Here is an 18,961-nt window from a genome sequence, read left to right on the forward strand (position 1 = left end):
AAACGTATTTAATTCTGAATAACAGAGAAGTGTATTCCAGCTTTTTCTGTACTGTTTAAAACATTATAGATGGGCAATAATGTCTGACCAATAGAAACAGACTTACAGTATATCTCTCTGGTCTGACTCAACTACACTTTTCAAAGCAGGTCAAAAGGAATCTGTAGAGAAACCTCAGGATTAGAGACACTGCCCCTCATTCTTCAACCACACAATAAATCTGAAAGTATATGTATTCAATTACATGTCAATTATATGCATTTCTTCCGAAGCCAAGGGATCAGTATCCATGTACATCAGCGCATGAATGAAAGCAACCTTGCTCCAAACTCTCTCCGACTTCACCCTCGTCTCCACTTGAAACAAGAGAGGACAATTGGTGTCAGGTGACAGGGCAGCCCTTCACGCACATTACACACATACACACGCCATGCATAAACAAAAAATGTTCAGGTTGACTGCAACATCCGTCTCTACAACCCACTCATTCCAATATGTCATCCATGTTCCTGTCAAATAGAGAACAATAGAGCATTCTGTAGACAACTCCCAGAAGACACTCTGGCAACCAACATCAACGTTGTGCTAAGATATGAAAATACAGGACATCTGTGATGCCAGCCAATGATGCAGGTGCTGAGTAGGAGTAGTGGACAGAAGCCTATATACACTTACCACAGGAGCAACAGGTGAAGCAGTTGGTATGGTACAGATTCCCCATGGCCTGACAGGCTTGGCTGGCCCCATACACACCCTTCCCACACTTGATACAGATACCTGGAGGTGGGAACAGACACAGGTTAACATCAGTGGACATAATCATCATTACTTTACATTGACATTTTAGTCATTATCCAACGCGACTTATTGGAGCAATTAGGGTTAAGTGCCTTGCTCAAGGGCACATTGACAGATTTTTCAACTAGTCAGCTAGGGGATTCGAACCAGCAACCTTTCGGTTACTAGCCCAATACACTTAACCGCTAGGCTACCTGCCGCCCATTATCATCATCATATTCATCACCATCATGAATCCTACTTGGGCTTTCATACAGCAGTAAAGTACACGTCATTGTAACTGGTTTAGCTAGTAACTTCCATGTTCCATCAATGATCTATAAAGGGTGTACATACAGTACTTGGACCAAATTAATGTGTCTCTGTGAGGTTAATTGTTCTATGTTGTATCTAAAATATAAATACATTAACCAGGGGTGTTAGGGGCTGGCAGGAAGCATTCTCTTAACGTGGCACAATGACAAAGTGAGTCAGCAAAAGTTAGTAGGCTATGTCCCAACGGTCGTAGATGGTATAATTCCTTCCTACAGATGACCACTGACCTGGAAACACTAGACAAGTTAGAGGAAAAAAGGTGAATTACCCACAGGTGTGGACTACAAACTCCTGGTTATTACTATCAGTCATTTGGCTTTCATCTATTAGTTCAATGTTAAACCCTTACTAAGGAAGGAGAGAGGCAGGCATCCAGCAGGTGAAGACTATTTGGACATAGCATTGGACTAATGATTCCCCTGCTCTCCTCTCACGCACAAGATGGCCTCCGCCGGGGTCACATTCCACAGCGAGTGCAGGGTCAAAGCCTGGGTGGGGTGAGTCCAGGGTCACCACGCCTACAGGACACAACATCCCGACAGGGGGCTGACCCCACCCCCCCCACCACCCCCATGATGACAGTAATGAAGAAAGCGTGTCATCATCTAGTCCTATATCTAAAAATGTATTCAGACAGTATTTCAAGGCAATGATACTTCATTTCTAGAGCCAATTTAAAATAAGTGCTGGACTTACACTGCTATATATGTAGGTTGTACTTAGGTAATAGACTAATATACAGTGGGGAAAAAAAGTATTTAGTCAGCCACCAATTGTGCAAGTTCTCCCACTTAAAAAGATGAGAGAGGCCTGTAATTTTCATCATAGGTACACGTCAACTATGACAGACAAATTGAGAAGAAAAAAATCCAGAAAATCACATTGTAGGATTTTTTATGAATTTATTTGCAAATTATGGTGGAAAATAAGTATTTGGTCACCTACAAACAAGCAAGATTTCTGGCTCTCACAGACCTGTAACTTCTTCTTTAAGAGGCTCCTCTGTCCTCCACTCGTTACCTGTATTAATGGCACCTGTTTGAACTTGTTATCAGTATAAAAGACACCTGTCCACAACCTCAAACAGTCACACTCCAAACTCCACTATGGCCAAGACCAAAGAGCTGTCAAAGGACACCAGAAACAAAATTGTAGACCTGCACCAGGCTGGGAAGACTGAATCTGCAATAGGTAAGCAGCTTGGTTTGAAGAAATCAACTGTGGGAGCAATTATTAGGAAATGGAAGACATACAAGACCACTGATAATCTCCCTCGATCTGGGGCTCCACGCAAGATCTCACCCTGTGGGGTCAAAATGATCACAAGAACGTTGAGCAAAAATCCCAGAACCACACGGGGGACCTAGTGAATGACCTGCAGAGAGCTGGGACCAAAGTAACAAAGCCTACCATCAGTAACACACTACGCCGCCAGGGACTCAAATCCTGCAGTGCCAGACGTGTCCCCCTGCTTAAGCCAGTACATGTCCAGGCCCGTCTGAAGTTTGCTAGAGTGCATTTGGATGATCCAGAAGAGGATTGGGAGAATGTCATATGGTCAGATGAAACCAAAATATAACTTTTTGGTAAAAACTCAACTCGTCGTGTTTGGAGGACAAATAATGCTGAGTTGCATCCAAAGAACACCATACCTACTGTGAAGCATGGGGGTGGAAACATCATGCTTTGGGGCTGTTTTTCTGCAAAGGGACCAGGACGACTGATCCGTGTAAAGGAAAGAATGAATGGGGCCATGTATCGTGAGATTTTGAGTGAAAACCTCCTTCCATCAGCAAGGGCATTGAAGATGAAACGTGGCTGGGTCTTTCAGCATGACAATGATCCCAAACACACCGCCCGGGCAACGAAGGAGTGGCTTCGTAAGAAGCATTTCAAGGTCCTGGAGTGGCCTAGCCAGTCTCCAGATCTCAACCCCATAGAAAATCTTTGGAGGGAGTTGAAAGTCCGTGTTGCCCAGCGACAGCCCCAAAACATCATTGCTCTAAAGGAAATCTGCATGGAGGAATGGGCCAAAATACCAGCAACAGTTTGTGAAAACCTTGTGAAGACTTACAGAAAACGTTTGACCTGTGTCTGCCAACAAAGGGTATATAACAAAGTATTGAGAAACTTTTGTTATTGACCAAATACTTATTTTCCACCATAATTTGCAAATAAATTCATTAAAAATCCTACAATGTGATTTTCTGGAGAAAAAACATCTCAATTTGTCTGTCATAGTTGACGTGTACCTATGATGAAAATTACAGGCCTCTCTCATCTTTTTAAGTGGGAGAACTTGCACAATTGGTGGCTGACTAAATACTTTTTTTCCCCACTGTAAGTATTCAGACTCTTTCCGCAGTACTTTGTTGAAGCACCTTTGGCATGGATTACAGCCTAGAGTCTTCTTGGGTATGACGCTACAAGCTTGGCACACCTGTATTTGGGGAGTTTCTCCCATTCTTCTCTGCAGATCCTCTCAAGCTCTGTTAGGTTGGATGGGGAGCGTCGCTGCACAGCTATTTTCAGGTCTCTCCAGAGATGTTCGATCGGGTTCAAGTCCGGGCTCTGGCTGGGCCACACAAGGACATTTAGAGACTTGTCCCGAAGCCACTCCTGTGTTGTCTTGGCTGTGTGCTTAGGGTCGTTGTCCTGTTGAAAGGTGAACCTTCGCCCCAGTCTGAGGTCCTGAGCGCTCTGGAGCAGGGATCAAGGATCTCTCTGTACTTTGCTCCGTTCATCTTTACCTCGATCCTGACTAGTCTCCCAGTCCCTGCTGCTGAAAAACATCCCCACAGCATGATGCTGCCACAACCATGCTTCACCGTAGGGATGGTGCAAGGTTTCCTCCAGACGTGACGCTTGGCATTCAGGCCAAAGAGTTCAATCTTGGTTTCATCAGACCAGAGAATCTTGTTTCTCATGGTCTGAGAGTCTTTAGGTGCCTTTTAGCAAACTTCAAGCGGGCCCTTCCCCAGAGCTGTGCCTCGACACAATCCTGTCTCGGAGCTGTACGGACAATTCCTTCGACCTCATCGCTTGGTTTTTGCTCTGACATGCACTGTCAACTGTGGGACCTTATATAGACAGGTGTGTGCCTTTCCAAATCATGTCCAATCAATTGAATTTACCACAGGTGGACTCCAATCAAGTTGTAGAAACATCTCAAGGATGATCAATGGAAACAGGATGCACCTGAGCTCAATTTCGGTCTGAATACTTATGTAAATAAGGTATTTCTGTTTGTTATTTTTAATACATTTGCTAAAATTCCTAAAAACCTGTTTTTGCTTTGTCATTATGTGGTATTTGTGTAGATTGTTGAGAAAAAATAATAATTTAATCAATTTTTTGCATAAGGCTGTAACGTAACAAAATGTGGAAAAAGGGAAGGGGTCTGAATACTTTCCGAATGCACTGTATCATGACAAATAAAAACAACTGTTTGACATCTTTGAGTTATAATCAAACTAATATTTGAAATGGTATGTGTATTCTTTGCATTAATAAGTGGCATATAATTTTGATAAAATATTTGACAAATGAATGAGACTTTCATGTTTCACATCTCAGTTGAATTGGTTTGAATTGGTTTGAATTTATTTCTACTTCCTTAAATTCAAATTCAATTCCAATTCATTGTTTGAATTTAATTTAAGTCAGATATTCCGAAAAGTCATAGATGTAAAAAGACAACCCTGCTTTTTACATCTATGACATAAGAGTGTGAATTATACCATGACATTCTTGGGAGCCTAGCGCGTGCAAAAATGCTTTTATGGGCCTAATAGTAAAGACAAAAATGTATTACATTTTAATGTGGCATGAACACAACCAGTCATGATGTTTAAATCTGACTGTCAAACAAATCCCTTCAAAAAGTAGGCTAACTGTACATTTCGTCCTCTCCAAAATAATCCCAGTAGTGTGCACGCACCATTTCATGAAAGGAAAGAGACATCTGTTAAAAACACCATAATGACATTCAGCGATTGTCATTAGGCCTACTACAGCGTGTATTCATGGATGCCAATGGAAGCCATGCTTCCCCAAAAATTTGAACAAGAAAAAAATAACAAACGTATGAAATAAGATTTTATAATTTTTCAGATTCGCAAGTGGCAGAATCTATCTCACCGGAGAAAGCATCCGAGAGAGCGAAACAGCAGCCCTCTGTCTCAGTATGTGTACCCATGTATCTGATGCTGTCTGGCCAAAAAGAGAATGACAGGCGCTGTTTCGCTCACTTGGATACTTTCTCCGGTGAGATTGATGTGTCTTGCTGTTGGCACGCGTCTCGTCAAACTATAAATATTTAACGACCCCCCCAAAGTTAGACTTTTGTTGCCTTTAGAGGAGCTCATGTCTCATTAATTCATCGTAATTCACATTGTAAAAAATGAAGGGCTACGGTACTGCAAGGCTATCCAAAGGTTAGGCCCACATGTTTTCCTTTCAACAAGAGTCATTCAGCTGGACCAAAGTCAAATATTGGCATTTCCTATTCCAACCTAAAGTTGAGACGCTGTTCCTGCACTCAGAAAAGATAAGAGGAAAAATTAGGGCTATTCTCTCTGATATGGATAAAGAGCCAATCTATGAATCATCTAAATCACAACAGCTTGACCAAAATAAATATTTAGAATAGCCATTGGCAAGAAAGTAAAATATTACTGTCCAGCTTGGTTGATCCCATATTACCTCTATATTCCCTTTAACAAGAGACCCAGAAGACATCAAAGTGTAGTTACAGTGGGGAAAAAAAGTATTTAGTCAGCCACCAATTGTGCAAGTTCTCCCACTTAAAAAGATGAGAGAAGCCTGTAATTTTCATCATAGGTACACGTCAACTATGACAGACACAATGAGAGAGAAAAAATCCAGAAAATCACATTGTAGGATTTTTTATGAATTTATTTCCAAATTATGGTGGAAAATAAGTATTTGGTCAATAACAAAAGTTTCTCAATACTTTGTTATATACCCTTTGTTGGCAATGACACAGGTCAAACGTTTTCTGTAAGTCTTCACAAGGTTTTCACACACTGTTGCTGGTATTCTGGCCCATTCCTCCATGCAGATCTCCTCTAGAGCAGTGATGTTTTGGGGCTGTCGCTGGGCAACACGGACTTTCAACTCCCTCCAAAGATTTTCTATGGGGTTGAGATCTGGAGACTGGCTAGGCCACTTCAGGACCTTGAAATGCTTCTTACGAAGCCACTCCTTCGTTGCCCAGGCGGTGTGTTTGGGATTATTGTCATGCTGAAAGACCCAGCCATGTTTCATCTTCAATGCCCTTGCTGATGGAAGGAGGTTTTCACTCAAAATCTCACGATACATGGCCCCATTCACTCTTTCCTTTACACGGATCAGTCGTCCTGGTCCCTTTGCAGAAAAACAGCCCCAAAGCATGATGTTTCCACCCCCATGCTTCACAGTAGGTATGGTGTTCTTTGGATGCAACTCAGCATTATTTGTCCTCCAAACACGACGAATTGAGTTTTTACCAAAAATTTCTATTTTGGTTTCATCTGACATTCTCCCAATCCTCTTCTGGATCATCCAAATGCACTCTAGCAAACTTCAGACGGGCCTGGACATGTACTGGCTTAAGCAGGGGGACACGTCTGGCACTGCAGGATTTGAGTCCCTGGCGGCGTAGTGTGTTACTGATGGTAGGCTTTGTTACTTTGGTCCCAGCTCTCTGCAGGTCATTCACTAGGTCCCCCCGTGTGGTTCTGGGATTTTTTCTCACCGTTCTTGTGATCATTTTGACCCCACGGGGTGAGATCTTGCGTGGAGCCCCAGATCGAGGGAGATTATTAGTGGTCTTGTATGTCTTCCATTTCCTAATAATTGCTCCCACAGTTGATTTATTCAAACCAAGCTGCTTACCTATTGCAGATTCAGTCTTCCCAGCCTGGTGCAGGTCTACAATTTTGTTTCTGGTGTCCTTTGACAGCTCTTTGGTCTTGGCCATAGTGGAGTTTGGAGTGTGACTGTTTGAGGTTGTGGACAGGTGTCTTTTATACTGATAACAAGTTCAAACAGGTGCCATTAATACAGGTAACGAGTGGAGGACAGAGAGCCTCTTAAAGAAGAAGTTACAGGTCTGTGAGAGCCAGAAATATTGCTTGTTTGTAGGTGACCAAATACTTATTTTCCACCATAATTTGCAAATAAATTCATAAAAAATCCTACAATGTGATTTTCTGGAATTTTTTTCCTTAATTTGTCTGTCATAGTTGACGTGTACCTATGATGAAAATTACAGGCCTCTCTCATCTTTTTAAGTGGGAGAACTTGCACAATTGGTGGCTGACTAAATACTTTTTTCCCCCACTGTACATACATACATACACACACATACATTTTACATTCTAGTCATTTAGAAGACGCTCTTATCCAGAGCGACTTACAGTTAGTGAGTGCATAAATTTTTCATACTGGCCCCCCGTGGTAAACGAACCCACAACCCCTGACGTTGCAAGCGCCATGCTCTACCAACTGAGCTACAGGAGGGCCTATACATACACATACATATCCTTTAAAAAAAATATATTCCCCTTTATTACTTTCCAACCCCACCACCTTTTCCCTAATTGGAGTAAACTAGTGAACAACAATGCTTAGGCCTCTACTTCCAGCTTATACTTACTATATACATTTTATGGACACAGCTGGTAGAGCACGGCGCTTGTAACGCCAAGGTAGTGGGTTCGATCCCCGGGACCCCCCATACACAAAAAAATGTATGCACGCATGACTGTAAGTCGCTTTGGATAAAAGCGTCTGCTAAATGGCATTTTATTATTTATTATTATCAATACAGATTGCAAAATAGTTTGGAAGAGATTTTTGACGTACCGATTCCATGGCATAGTGTTTATGAACTGATACGCAAAACGACGCCGGATTCAAAACTTAGAATTGTTCAATTTAAATTATTATACAAACATTTTGTTACCAATAGAATGTTATTTATATGGGGGATACAATCTTCCTAGCTCTGCAGATTTTGCTGCTAAGAGACAGAATCATTAGATAATTTGTTTTGGTACTGTCCATTTGTAGCTTGTTTTTGGTCACAGGTCCAGGAATGGCTGAAGGATTGCAATATTTACCTGGAGCTAACCCTGCAGATAGCACTACTGGGTGATCTGAAAAATCATAGTCAATCGATCAATAATATAATAATACTTTTAGCAAAACATTTTCTTTTCAATTTACAATCGGTAGAAACAATGAGAATAGAAGGGTTCAGAACTTTTGTGAAACATCACAGTACAGTTGAAAAATATATGGCAAATAGAAATCCAATATGGATGGTGTTAAGCGATAGATGGGAGGTGTTGAATGGAGCTGAAGGATGGTACTAATAACAACTAACAACAAATAATAACAACGTATGTGTAAAGCATACTGTGTCCATAATAAGTATATAGGTTATAGGTTGAGAGCTTTTGTGAAAGAGCACAGTTAGAAAGATCATGAAAATGATCGGAGAGGTTGAGGGTAGAGGAAGTTCAGGCGTAAAAACAAACAAAATAGAATTATTGTAAAATTGACTGTGTCCATAAAATGTATATAGTATGTACAGTGGGGAGAACAAGTATTTGATACACTGCCGATTTTGCAGGTTTTCCTACTTACAAATAATAATATGCCATTTAGCAGACGCTTTTATCCAAAGCGCCTTACAGTCATGCGTGCATAAATTTTTTGTGTATGGGTGGTCCCGGGGATCGAACCCACTACCTTGGCGTTACAAGCGCCGTGCTCTACCAGCTGAGCTACAAAGCATGTAGAGGTCTGTCATTTTTATCATAGGTACACTTCAACTGTGAGAAACGGAATCTAAAACAAAAATCCAGAAATCACATTGTATGATTTTTAAGTAATTAATTTGCATTTTATTGCAAAAAAAAACGTATGGGGGATTGGAAGTGACGCAGACAATTACATTGATGGAAGTTACAATCTATCTGCAATATTAAAGCTGATCTACCCCCCCCCCCAAAAAAAAATATATATATATACATATTCCAAACGACAGCAGTTTGTTGACCGGTTTTAAGGAAATGATTAGCTGTGAAAACAATCCAACATGTTTCTGACAGTATTTCAGTTCGTCTTGGAAGCATATTTTATGTGGTTGAAAGTGAAATACTGTCAGCTTTTATGTTGCAGAAAAAAAAAAGCATGTTTAGGCTACACAACAGGTCCCTAAGCGTGCATTTGCATTTTCTCAAGATGAAATAAATAAATCATATTTCTCAACTCTTGTTCCCGAGACAAAATTTACATTTGGTCTATCATTTTACTGCAAGGTTTCTCAAAACCAGGATATGAGCTTATTTGGGTTATTGTAAACGGGTATGATGTGGGATGTTTATATGCGTAAAAAACAGAGTTCTAACGGGATATTGGTGTGCATGTAGGGCGGCAGGTAGTCCAGCGGTTAGAGCATCGGGCCAGTAACCTTGAGCAAGGCTCTTAACCCTAATTTGCTCCAGGGGCGCCGTACTACTATGGCTGACCCTGTAAAACAACACATTTCACTACACCTATCTGGTGTATGTGACAATCAAACATATATAGCCTATATATATATATATATATATATATATATATATATATAAACGTGGTCATTGATTATAATCTGCCTTGCCTCAGCTGACAGCAGTTAGACTCTCTTGATTAGGCCAGGGCTGCTGGCCGATCTGTACTACCTCCAAACTCCAAGCCCAGCATACTACTCTAGTCTGGTGTGGTCTGCCAATGTTCCTGTATCTCACTGCTAATGTTCTTTTAATGCTCCCCCACTGTTCCAGAACTTCCAGGAATATTTCTGAACATGTTTTGTTTTTTTCATAATTGGGGCATTGGCATCGAACAATTCCATGAACAGTGTGGACAAACTGTTGGCTGCCATACAATTGAAACGCATGGATCTACACTGATAATGGCAGGTCCTGAAAATGTAATGGCACCTCTATTATACCATCTGTACCACATATGCGCCTCTTCTGCTCTGCTTTGAAAAGATGGCTGTTCCTAGGAGGTACAGGCTGGAGAAATGTGAAGCTAGCAGTGACAAGTCTTCACAGGGTTGGCAAGGCAAAGGCTATCTGTGGTCTCTGATCTCGGAGTGTCTGAACTTTGAGTGCCAGGACCAAGTGCTACCGGGGAGTAGAGCCGAAGTGTGTTATAGCGAGGTGGGGAAGGTAGGGGGGAGTCTGCACTCCAGGGTGGTTGATTTTTGGAGGGAGTGTAGACTCCCACCACTTGATGATATCTCTGCTCAGCAGGTCATTATCACAACCCCCACCTCCTCACACACACAGTTTATTGTGCATTCTTCAGACCAAGGTCTCCTCCAGCTATCTCAGTCCCATTCTGCTGCATTCCAGACGCATACACTTGCCTGAAGCCTCCTCTGTCTACTACAGTATCTGACTACGAGACAGATAGCGGTGCTGAGATGTTTGCAGGGGAATATGCTGACAATGAGGTGGGGTAGAGCAACATTCTTAGAGGCTTTGTTGAACTGATATCTTCTGAATACTCATAGGAGCTACTGCCCCAATACTGTCCTCTCTCTGCCTTGGTTTATTTTCCACTATACTTCATTTCCACTGTAGTTTAAGGCTTTGCTTATTTCCACTGTACTTCTATAGTACAGTCCTGCTGGAGCTTCAGTCAGAATTGTAAATAAAACAACGGACCATGTCCATGTGCACACCGCCAGGTACATGTCCATTTCATCTCCCAAGGTGGCAGCCTTGCCCTGAGGAAGGAAAGCTTGACAGGAAAAACCGAACAGAATATGGAAATTGCTACAAGCTAAGGAAAAGTTCATGGCATTTTGAGCCAAGTTGACTTGAGATGATTTCCCATCAATGTTGCTGTAAAGCCTAAAAGGCCCTCTCAAACGGATGTGGACAGTGTTTTACATGACTGAAGGGACTAGGGAGAGGGTTAGGGAGGGAGAGGGACTGAGCAGGAAAAGTCTAATTTGTTCTTAATTTAAACCAGATCCCTAAGTCCCTGGTGCCTCCATCGTCAGTACATCATGTCCAGTGTGATCAGGACAGGACAACACCACCGGACACATGTGGAGAAGAAAAAACATTGCCCTTCTTTGTCAGTAGCACACTCAGTGATGCTGCCCATAACTCAGTGAGTTCCATACCTTTGGGGACCAGGGGTGTAGTGCTGCCGGAGTGTGAAGGAGTGGCGCTCCCTCACTTTTTTCAATTTGAGAATACACGCAGCTGGTAAAACTATTTCTGGAAAATTAATTCTGATAAATTCAAAATAATCTATATTTAATTAACACTAAAATTCCATGAAAAATGATAGAATGACAAACCAAATAAATATGTATAGCAGCCTAGAGGCAGGTAAATGGTGGTTTCTTCCCTGTCTTCTCTCTGGCGGTGGCGAGAATGATGAAGAACTGTAGGCTATGTGTGTGCACTGTGGAGGCCCGTCGAAGGCGTGACCACTTTGGCCATTGAGAACGTTGAAAAACAAAATGTCACTGTGTGTCTGCCTTGATGTTCATGAAACTCCACAGACCCCTCTTGCGCAGTAGAACCCAGAACGATATGTGACCACTTGGTTACAGCAACATAGTTCTGCCGAGGACACCCAGACCAGAGTGGCCACCGTAAAGCCTGAGAGCCTGGCCTTCTCTGGAAGTTGCTGTAGCCCTGCTTGGGGTATTTAGCCTACATTGGCTATTGGTTGAGCTGCAGGGCCCGTTCTAGCTTGGCATGTCAGGTTGGGCAATTGGAACTGTGAATTGGGCCAAGTTTGAGGTAATAATGTATTTACGCTATAGTTTATTGTGATGCATGAATACACCACACTAAAAGCTTGATTTTATAACTGTTTAAAAAAAAAGAAACCTGCAATTCTACGTAGTAATGATTTATGTTCACTACTTGGTCAATTGATTTGATAATATGTTCAATCTATGCAAATAAATTATATGAATTGATAGTTCTCCTCTCTGTTTTCTTTTATTCTGAAATAGGGTATATTGTAACCATGTGTTCAAGCTAATCAAATCAATGTTTATTTATGACACAGCATGTAAGCGACACAATTCAATGAAATGCCTACTCGCAATAAAGCTCTCCTCACAAACAGTGCAATGATATTAAGCTAAGTATTTGTTTTTACATTAGGCTATAGCCTACAAGTAGCTATACCACGTAGTCGTAGGCCTAGTAGGCTAAAGGCCTACTGCTAATTATTGTTGTTTGTTCCTGAACTGGCCAAATGGCAGAGCTATCCTTCAGCACCACAAGTTGGTCCAACTTTCTTTAAGATCATTGTGCGATCCTGGCTCTGTCCTTTCAACACCACAAACGGCGCTCCAATCGCTTAAAATGAAATCTCATCAAGATCTGTTGCCTAAGTCGAATAGTCATACTCATCACTTATTACTATTATTACAAATAGAAGACTATCACTTCTCACAATGGTACTTGTTTAGTAAAGTTAGATCAAAGCTGAATCAATGTCTTGCAAGATCACATAATGATTCATTTGCATTTTACATAACAAAAGCAAATATAATAGCATATAATAGCATCATGTTGTTGCCAGAAATATGGAACTCATGGACAAACATCAGAGACTATTCTTTCTACCATGGAGCTGCATCAAATTGTGTAATTTCTACTTATTTATTTTTTGGACATTATAACGATACTGTTACACCAAAACACCAAAAACACCTCCTCATTTCTAATGAGATTTTAGGATGGTTAGCTGAAGCTGAATAGTAAAAAGAAAATCCACATGCGCCATCTCAACAGCGCACGCCACAAGGCAGGATATATGCTTTGATTGACACAAAATACAAGGCTAATAGTTTGTTAACACAATCTGCTCTAATTCGCTCGCAAAACAGTAGGCTAATTCAAGAAGATCTAATTGCATATTCCCATGAAACTGATCGAGATCAATCAAATGACTGGCATGGAGATGCAGTTTGGACGTCTCAGTGGTAAAATGCGAAGAATAATCATTCACGATGGACAGTGATGATGGCCTATTTTGAAATGAGGTAGCCTATGCCTAGCTTTGTGTTTGAGGGTATTAGAAATATAACATTTACTTTAGACAATATGTGTGGGCATAAGCAGATGTTGCAATTGGAGAACGCATTTTATGCATATTCTATAATGATAGGCTATTCAATTGGCTACATCTGGGCGGCAGGTAGCTTAGTGGTTAAGAGCGTTGTGCCAGTAACCGAAAGGTCGCTGGTTCTAAACCCTGAGCCGACTAGGTGAAAAATCTGTTGATGTGCCCTTGAGCAAGGCACTTAACCCTAATTGCTCTGGATAAGAGCGTCTGCTAAATGACAAAAAAAAATAAAAAATCTGTTGGTACAAACTTTGATTGAGGAAATGATGATGTCATTTTGTTGTGCTCCCTCACCTAAAAAACAGCACTACACCACTGTTGGGAACATATGAAATACAGTGTAATAAACTATTAGGCTACATAAACAAGAATGGAACTAATAAGAAATAGTGACATTCAATTTCTTTGTGTACTTGAAATCATTATGTTGATGTATAGCTGCCTGCAATGTTTGAGAAATGGCATGAAACTGGAAATGAGGCAGAAAATCAGTCTGAAAATCTCTCACAATATTTAAGAGATGATGCTATGTTCTGTTCTTTTTCAGGCAGGCCAGAGACAGTGTGTTCTCTCTACTCATGGTCTATTGTTGGAAGGGTAATGGCAGCACTCTAAACACTTCCCATATTTGTGATAGGGAGCTACAAAAATACTCAAACTGATGATTAAGCTAATGCATCATGAACTTGTATCAATAATGTGAGCTATATTCGCGTACATGCTATCTTAGACTGCACTCCAGAGCGGCTGCAGTGAGAGTTGAGAGTTGGGGTGACTGACAGTAAAAGTTGACCAAACCCTTTCTGAGTCAACCATGTAGCATTACTATCCCGTCATTATTATTCTGAGCAGGTGATCAGACTTGACCCCCGACAGCCATGTCTGGCCCGCGAGCCAAGATCGTGTGCCAAGTGTCTGGTGCTGCCCGACTCCCCACTGGCTGGTTAATGAAGGGCTTCGCGGGGGGGTCGGGGCGGGGGCGGGCGGCTCTGCTCTGGAGGCCTCAATGCTGGTCTGTCCCGGGCCAGCTGTTGATTCACAGCTCCTTCGCCACCACAACAAACAGAGGCCACACAGGGGCCTGCAGCGAGGCAGAGCACAGAGCAGAGCAACGCAGTGTGACAGCACAGACCTCAAAGCCCGGGCGATCAATTTCTCCACTGTCGCCACGGAAACAGAGCCGGCTCTCTCGCTCTCTCTTGGCCCAGCCTAGTGTGAGGGGCTTCTGTCTGCTGCATTCTACAGCTCTCACCTGCTCCTCTGTGACAAATGAACAGCCGTCTCAGCGTCACTCTGAGCCAGCCAGCGCACTGGAGGAAAACAAAATCAAACCACTGTTCTGTTCTCAGACCGCAGCCATTTGTCCATCAACACATTCAAAAGGTGGATAGATTCTCCTTTCTTTTCCTGTGGGAGGGAAGAGTTCACCCCTTCAAAAACAATGACTTCAAGTCTCAGGGAGGGAATATGTTGCAAAAAAGTTACAACTCACAGCACACATGGAGAAAAAAGGCCCAAAGAAATCTAACTTGAGGAAAGCACAGAGAGAAACGGCAGAGAGAAGTCTTCCAGAGAATGCCAACTGCAGTGGCCGACAGGCTGGGCTTTTTCACCAAGCAGCAAGACCACTGAATCACTGAAGGGTATCTACTCTGCTCCCTGGGACAGAACAGAAGGTTCCATTCAGCGCTGTGTAAACGTTAGTTCTGCCAAAACAGAAATGTGTATTTCTCTGTAAAAGCCACTCTTATCTGCCACAGAGGGAGTCGTTGTTGGCATTATAGAATACACATGTTAGTTGTTAAGGTTGCAACCAGCCACTAGATGAGATGACAACAAAGCTCAGTGAAGCTAAGCTGAAGTCGTGTTCAACAAAGCTCAGTGAAGCTAAGCTGAAGTCGTGTTCAACAAAGCTCAGTGAAGCTAAGCTGAAGTCGTGTTCAACAAAGCTCAGTGAAGCTAGGCTGAAGTCGTTTAACAGAATGCCGATTAATAGACAAACTTTACAAGCTCCACAACTACACTGGAATAGTAAACAATGGAATTACTTAGCACTACAAAATAGCTGCTTTGTAGTAACATGAGTAACAACAACGAATAGCACCTGACTTGTTACACATAAGGAAATGTTTCTGTTATGTCAATATGCTCAGTTGGTAGAGCATGGCGCTTGCAACACCAGGGTTGTGGGTTCTTTCCCACGGGGGGCCAGTATGAAAATGTATGCACTCACTAACTGTAAGTCGCTCTGGATAAGAGCGTCTGCTAAATGACTAATGTGTAAAATCTAAAATCTAAAATGTATTACTGTGTCTTACACTATAGTTATTACACTTGCTGTGCAAGATGGAGATCAGGACTGTGATTTTATAATGAAAAGGATCCCCAGTAGCTCATGGGACAAAATCCCCCACCTCACCTCACAAAACAACCAAGGACTTGAGGCAAAGGGCTACCTCAGGCGTCACCAGCCACTTCTGATTGATCAGTGGCAGGGCTGCTGTGGCCAGGCCACAACACTGTTTGACCAATCAGTGGTCAGCTGGCTACATGGACAAAATGGGCCTAATCACTCAGTTAATGCTCCAGTTAGCCTAACTCTGTCTCAGCCTCCCACAATATCAAACACACTAAATATTATGACAACACAATATGTAATGTGGAGATAATATTCTTAAACTTGAAAAATGTATGTTTTGTTTTTGCACTGCTCTCATTAAAGCTCATGCTTCAAATAAACTCAAATGATCCTCAGTGTAAACACAATTTGTAAGTCGCTCTGGATAAGAGCGTCTGCTAAATGACTTAAATGTAAATTACCACTGGGAAAATATGTATTAGTAAATCAACTAGAACAGGTGATGAGACGTTTGTGTCTAGCAATAGAATTAGAGGTGTTATGATTGGAAATGTTTCCAAATATCGATGGCCTGACCTGTGTTGTGCTGCCAATGAACATGTGCTCAGCTATAATAATAATATTATGCCATTTAGCAGACACTTTTATCCAAAGCGACTTACAGTCATGTGTGCATACATTTTTACGTATGGGTGGTCCCGGGGATCGAACCCACTACCATGGCGTTACAAGCGCCATGCTCTACCAATTGAGCTACAGAGGACTAATGAGGTTAGTTACCCAGCTGAAGATGAAGTAACCCAGTGATGCCCATCAATTGACTTCTCTTCCACCCATGTATGGACCATAGGGCACCAGAGTTCAAGTTCATAACCATGAGGGTTATTATCAGACCACCAAACACATGGAACATGGAGGATGTAGTCTGGCCCTTTTACATTTTTACATGACTAATTAATTTGACTTTGTGTAAGAATAGCCTAATTCTGACCTCTTATTGAGACATGTTTTGGGAGCTTTCATAAATGTAATCTAAAAAAAAGATATGCAAATATAAAGAAAAGTCAATACAATTATTGTTTCATTTCATGTTTTGCTATTTTAAAGCTTTATTCTCACTTTTTTGCACACTCATAGTGTTCCTTATAATCAATAGTGTTCATAGGAGGAGTTACACTTACCAAAGTATTCTTTTTTCATGTGCATTTCTAACTCCTTCTCCAGCTCTAAGGTGAGTGCTTCCAGACTCCTTTCTGCTTGGCTTGGGCCACTTTCCCGGCATGGGGTCACCTGGTAAGGTAGTTTAAACCTCTGCCCTGAGGCTGGAGTTTTCGTATGGAGCCCATAAGAAGATGATGGTGATCCAGCGGTCACCTCTGTATTCATCCCTGCCTGGGTTGACTGTTGTGGTGCATGCTGTGGCTGGGCTTCTGGCATCCCCGAGAGCGCTTGGAGATGGATACGATTATGGACACCGTTGGTATCTCCACAATCGTGAGTTAGTATGTCCTCCTGCAAACCAGTCCCCAGCATTGAGGACCTGGGTGAAGGCAGTTGGAGATCCGGGTAGGTGCTCATAGATCCCCTGGAGCTCCTGGAACTTCTGGAACTGTGACTGGAGATACTGGACCGGGGACTAACGACGCAGTTAGCTATTGTCCCGGGTCTTGCGCACCCGTCCTGGCTGCAGATGCTTGACCGAGGACTAGCCAACGGCATGCCATGCAAAACCGCACCCTCCAGATCATGGTTCCCCACAGGCATGTAACGCGAATCAGAATAGCTAGAGCGTGGACTGGTGGTACAAGAATACTGGCTCGCTGTGCTGGACCTGGGGCTGATGTGCCTTTGGTCGTAGCCCATACTGATGCCGCTGGTGCGGTTACTGCTGGGCTTACTGCAGCAGTCATAGCTGTTCAGACTGGCCCTTGGGCTGGAATGTTTACTTGTGTCGCTGGCTGTACTTGCATAGCTAGACCGGGGGCTGAGGACACTGCTCCCTTCACAGTGTACCAGACTGGACCTGGGACTCGTGTACTTGTCTAGCCCGGGTACCACCAGACTCGTGCGCGGGCTACTGATGCTCGACCTCGGGCTTGCATGTTTGCTTTGCTCCTGGGAGGAGAGGGAGGATGCGAAACTGGACCGCGGGCTGGTTGCATTGTATCTGCCGTCGTGGTTGGTGGTAACACAGATACTGTTGCATCTGTTGCCAGGTGGCGGTACTGGCTTGTTCAAAACCACTCCATCGTACGCGCTACAAGTGCTGTACCTATGCCCCTGCACCTCCAAGGAGTACCTCCTGTGCCGCTCGGACGCGCCGCTATAACACGGCAAAGCAATTTCGGATTTGGTGCAATAGCTATCTTCATTAGGATAAACTATGTCTCTTTGAGGGGTGCAATAATCCACAGGAACGGCTCTGTTGCCATTCACGGGGCGCACGGGAGCCGCAGTGTACACTTTATTCCCAGACATGTAATTCTCAACGGTGTGTATCTGTTGGTGAGGCGCAGAGTTGCCATTCATTGTCTTACTTTTCTGCTCGGGTATCGTTGGAGACGAAAAATCCAAATCGGGGTTGATAACCATGTCCCTCCTTGAACTGTACATCCCATCCTTGTATGCTTCATATAAGGAAAGGTCCTCCATTAATTTACTCGCCCGGAGTCCCAAATCTTCCTCATAGTGATCCATGGTTTGCTCCAGAGGCGAGGAACAAGTTCAGAGAAAGAGCGCACTAGTCCGCAAGCCGACTACCGAGTGAGAGATAGCAGTAATTGCATTTCACTTGGAAATCATAACAAAACGCAGGCTCAATCCAGGAATCGTCGCCTGTTTGCTGAACCGCCAGTGTGCTTGGAAATCTCGGAGCAGTGCATGATCTTCATCTTCGAAAACATACACCCTTATCACAAAGTTTCAACGTGAGGATACGTTTGTCAACTTCAGTTTTTGTTAAGTTGAAAGGTCTTTACAGTCAATGGCGCGCTGCGCGGAGGAATTTTCCCTTGTCAGTTTATCTCCAGTTTTCCAAAATAGTCTCAAATGTAAATGTTAAGTCGAGAAAATATTACAATGCACCACTAACAGCCACATCTTACGTATTAAAAGACACAGAGTGCGTCAAAACAAGTTTTAAACACAATTTAGCACAAGGGACTCGTTTGCGGAGAAGGAATGCGAGGAAGTGGACGGGGTGCACTCCGCCTCTCTGGAATGTGGTTAATGCTGGAGCGAAACAATGATTGCGACTAACTCAGCAAGGGGGTGCCTGGGTTTGAAAAAGAATAGTCCCGAGAGAGTACGGCTGCATTC

General features: G+C 42.8%; 1 protein-coding gene across 1 annotated transcript in view; it reads right to left on the minus strand.

Annotated features, from left to right (window-relative positions):
* LOC123487510 (Wilms tumor protein 1-interacting protein homolog) overlaps window positions 1-18,853 on the minus strand; it is a 30,332-nt gene extending 11,479 nt beyond the window's left edge. The window contains exons 1-2 of the mRNA XM_045218722.1: window positions 16,825-18,853; window positions 676-777 (exon numbers count right to left, since the gene is read on the minus strand). Of these exons, the coding sequence (XP_045074657.1) occupies window positions 676-777; window positions 16,825-18,340 (1,618 nt within the window). The 5' untranslated portion in view covers window positions 18,341-18,853. The remainder of the gene's footprint in view (window positions 1-675; window positions 778-16,824) is intronic.
* Window positions 18,854-18,961: the final 108 nt, after the last annotated feature.

This window comes from Coregonus clupeaformis, unplaced genomic scaffold, assembly GCF_020615455.1.
Source record: "Coregonus clupeaformis isolate EN_2021a unplaced genomic scaffold, ASM2061545v1 scaf1755, whole genome shotgun sequence".
NCBI lineage: Eukaryota > Metazoa > Chordata > Actinopteri > Salmoniformes > Salmonidae > Coregonus > Coregonus clupeaformis.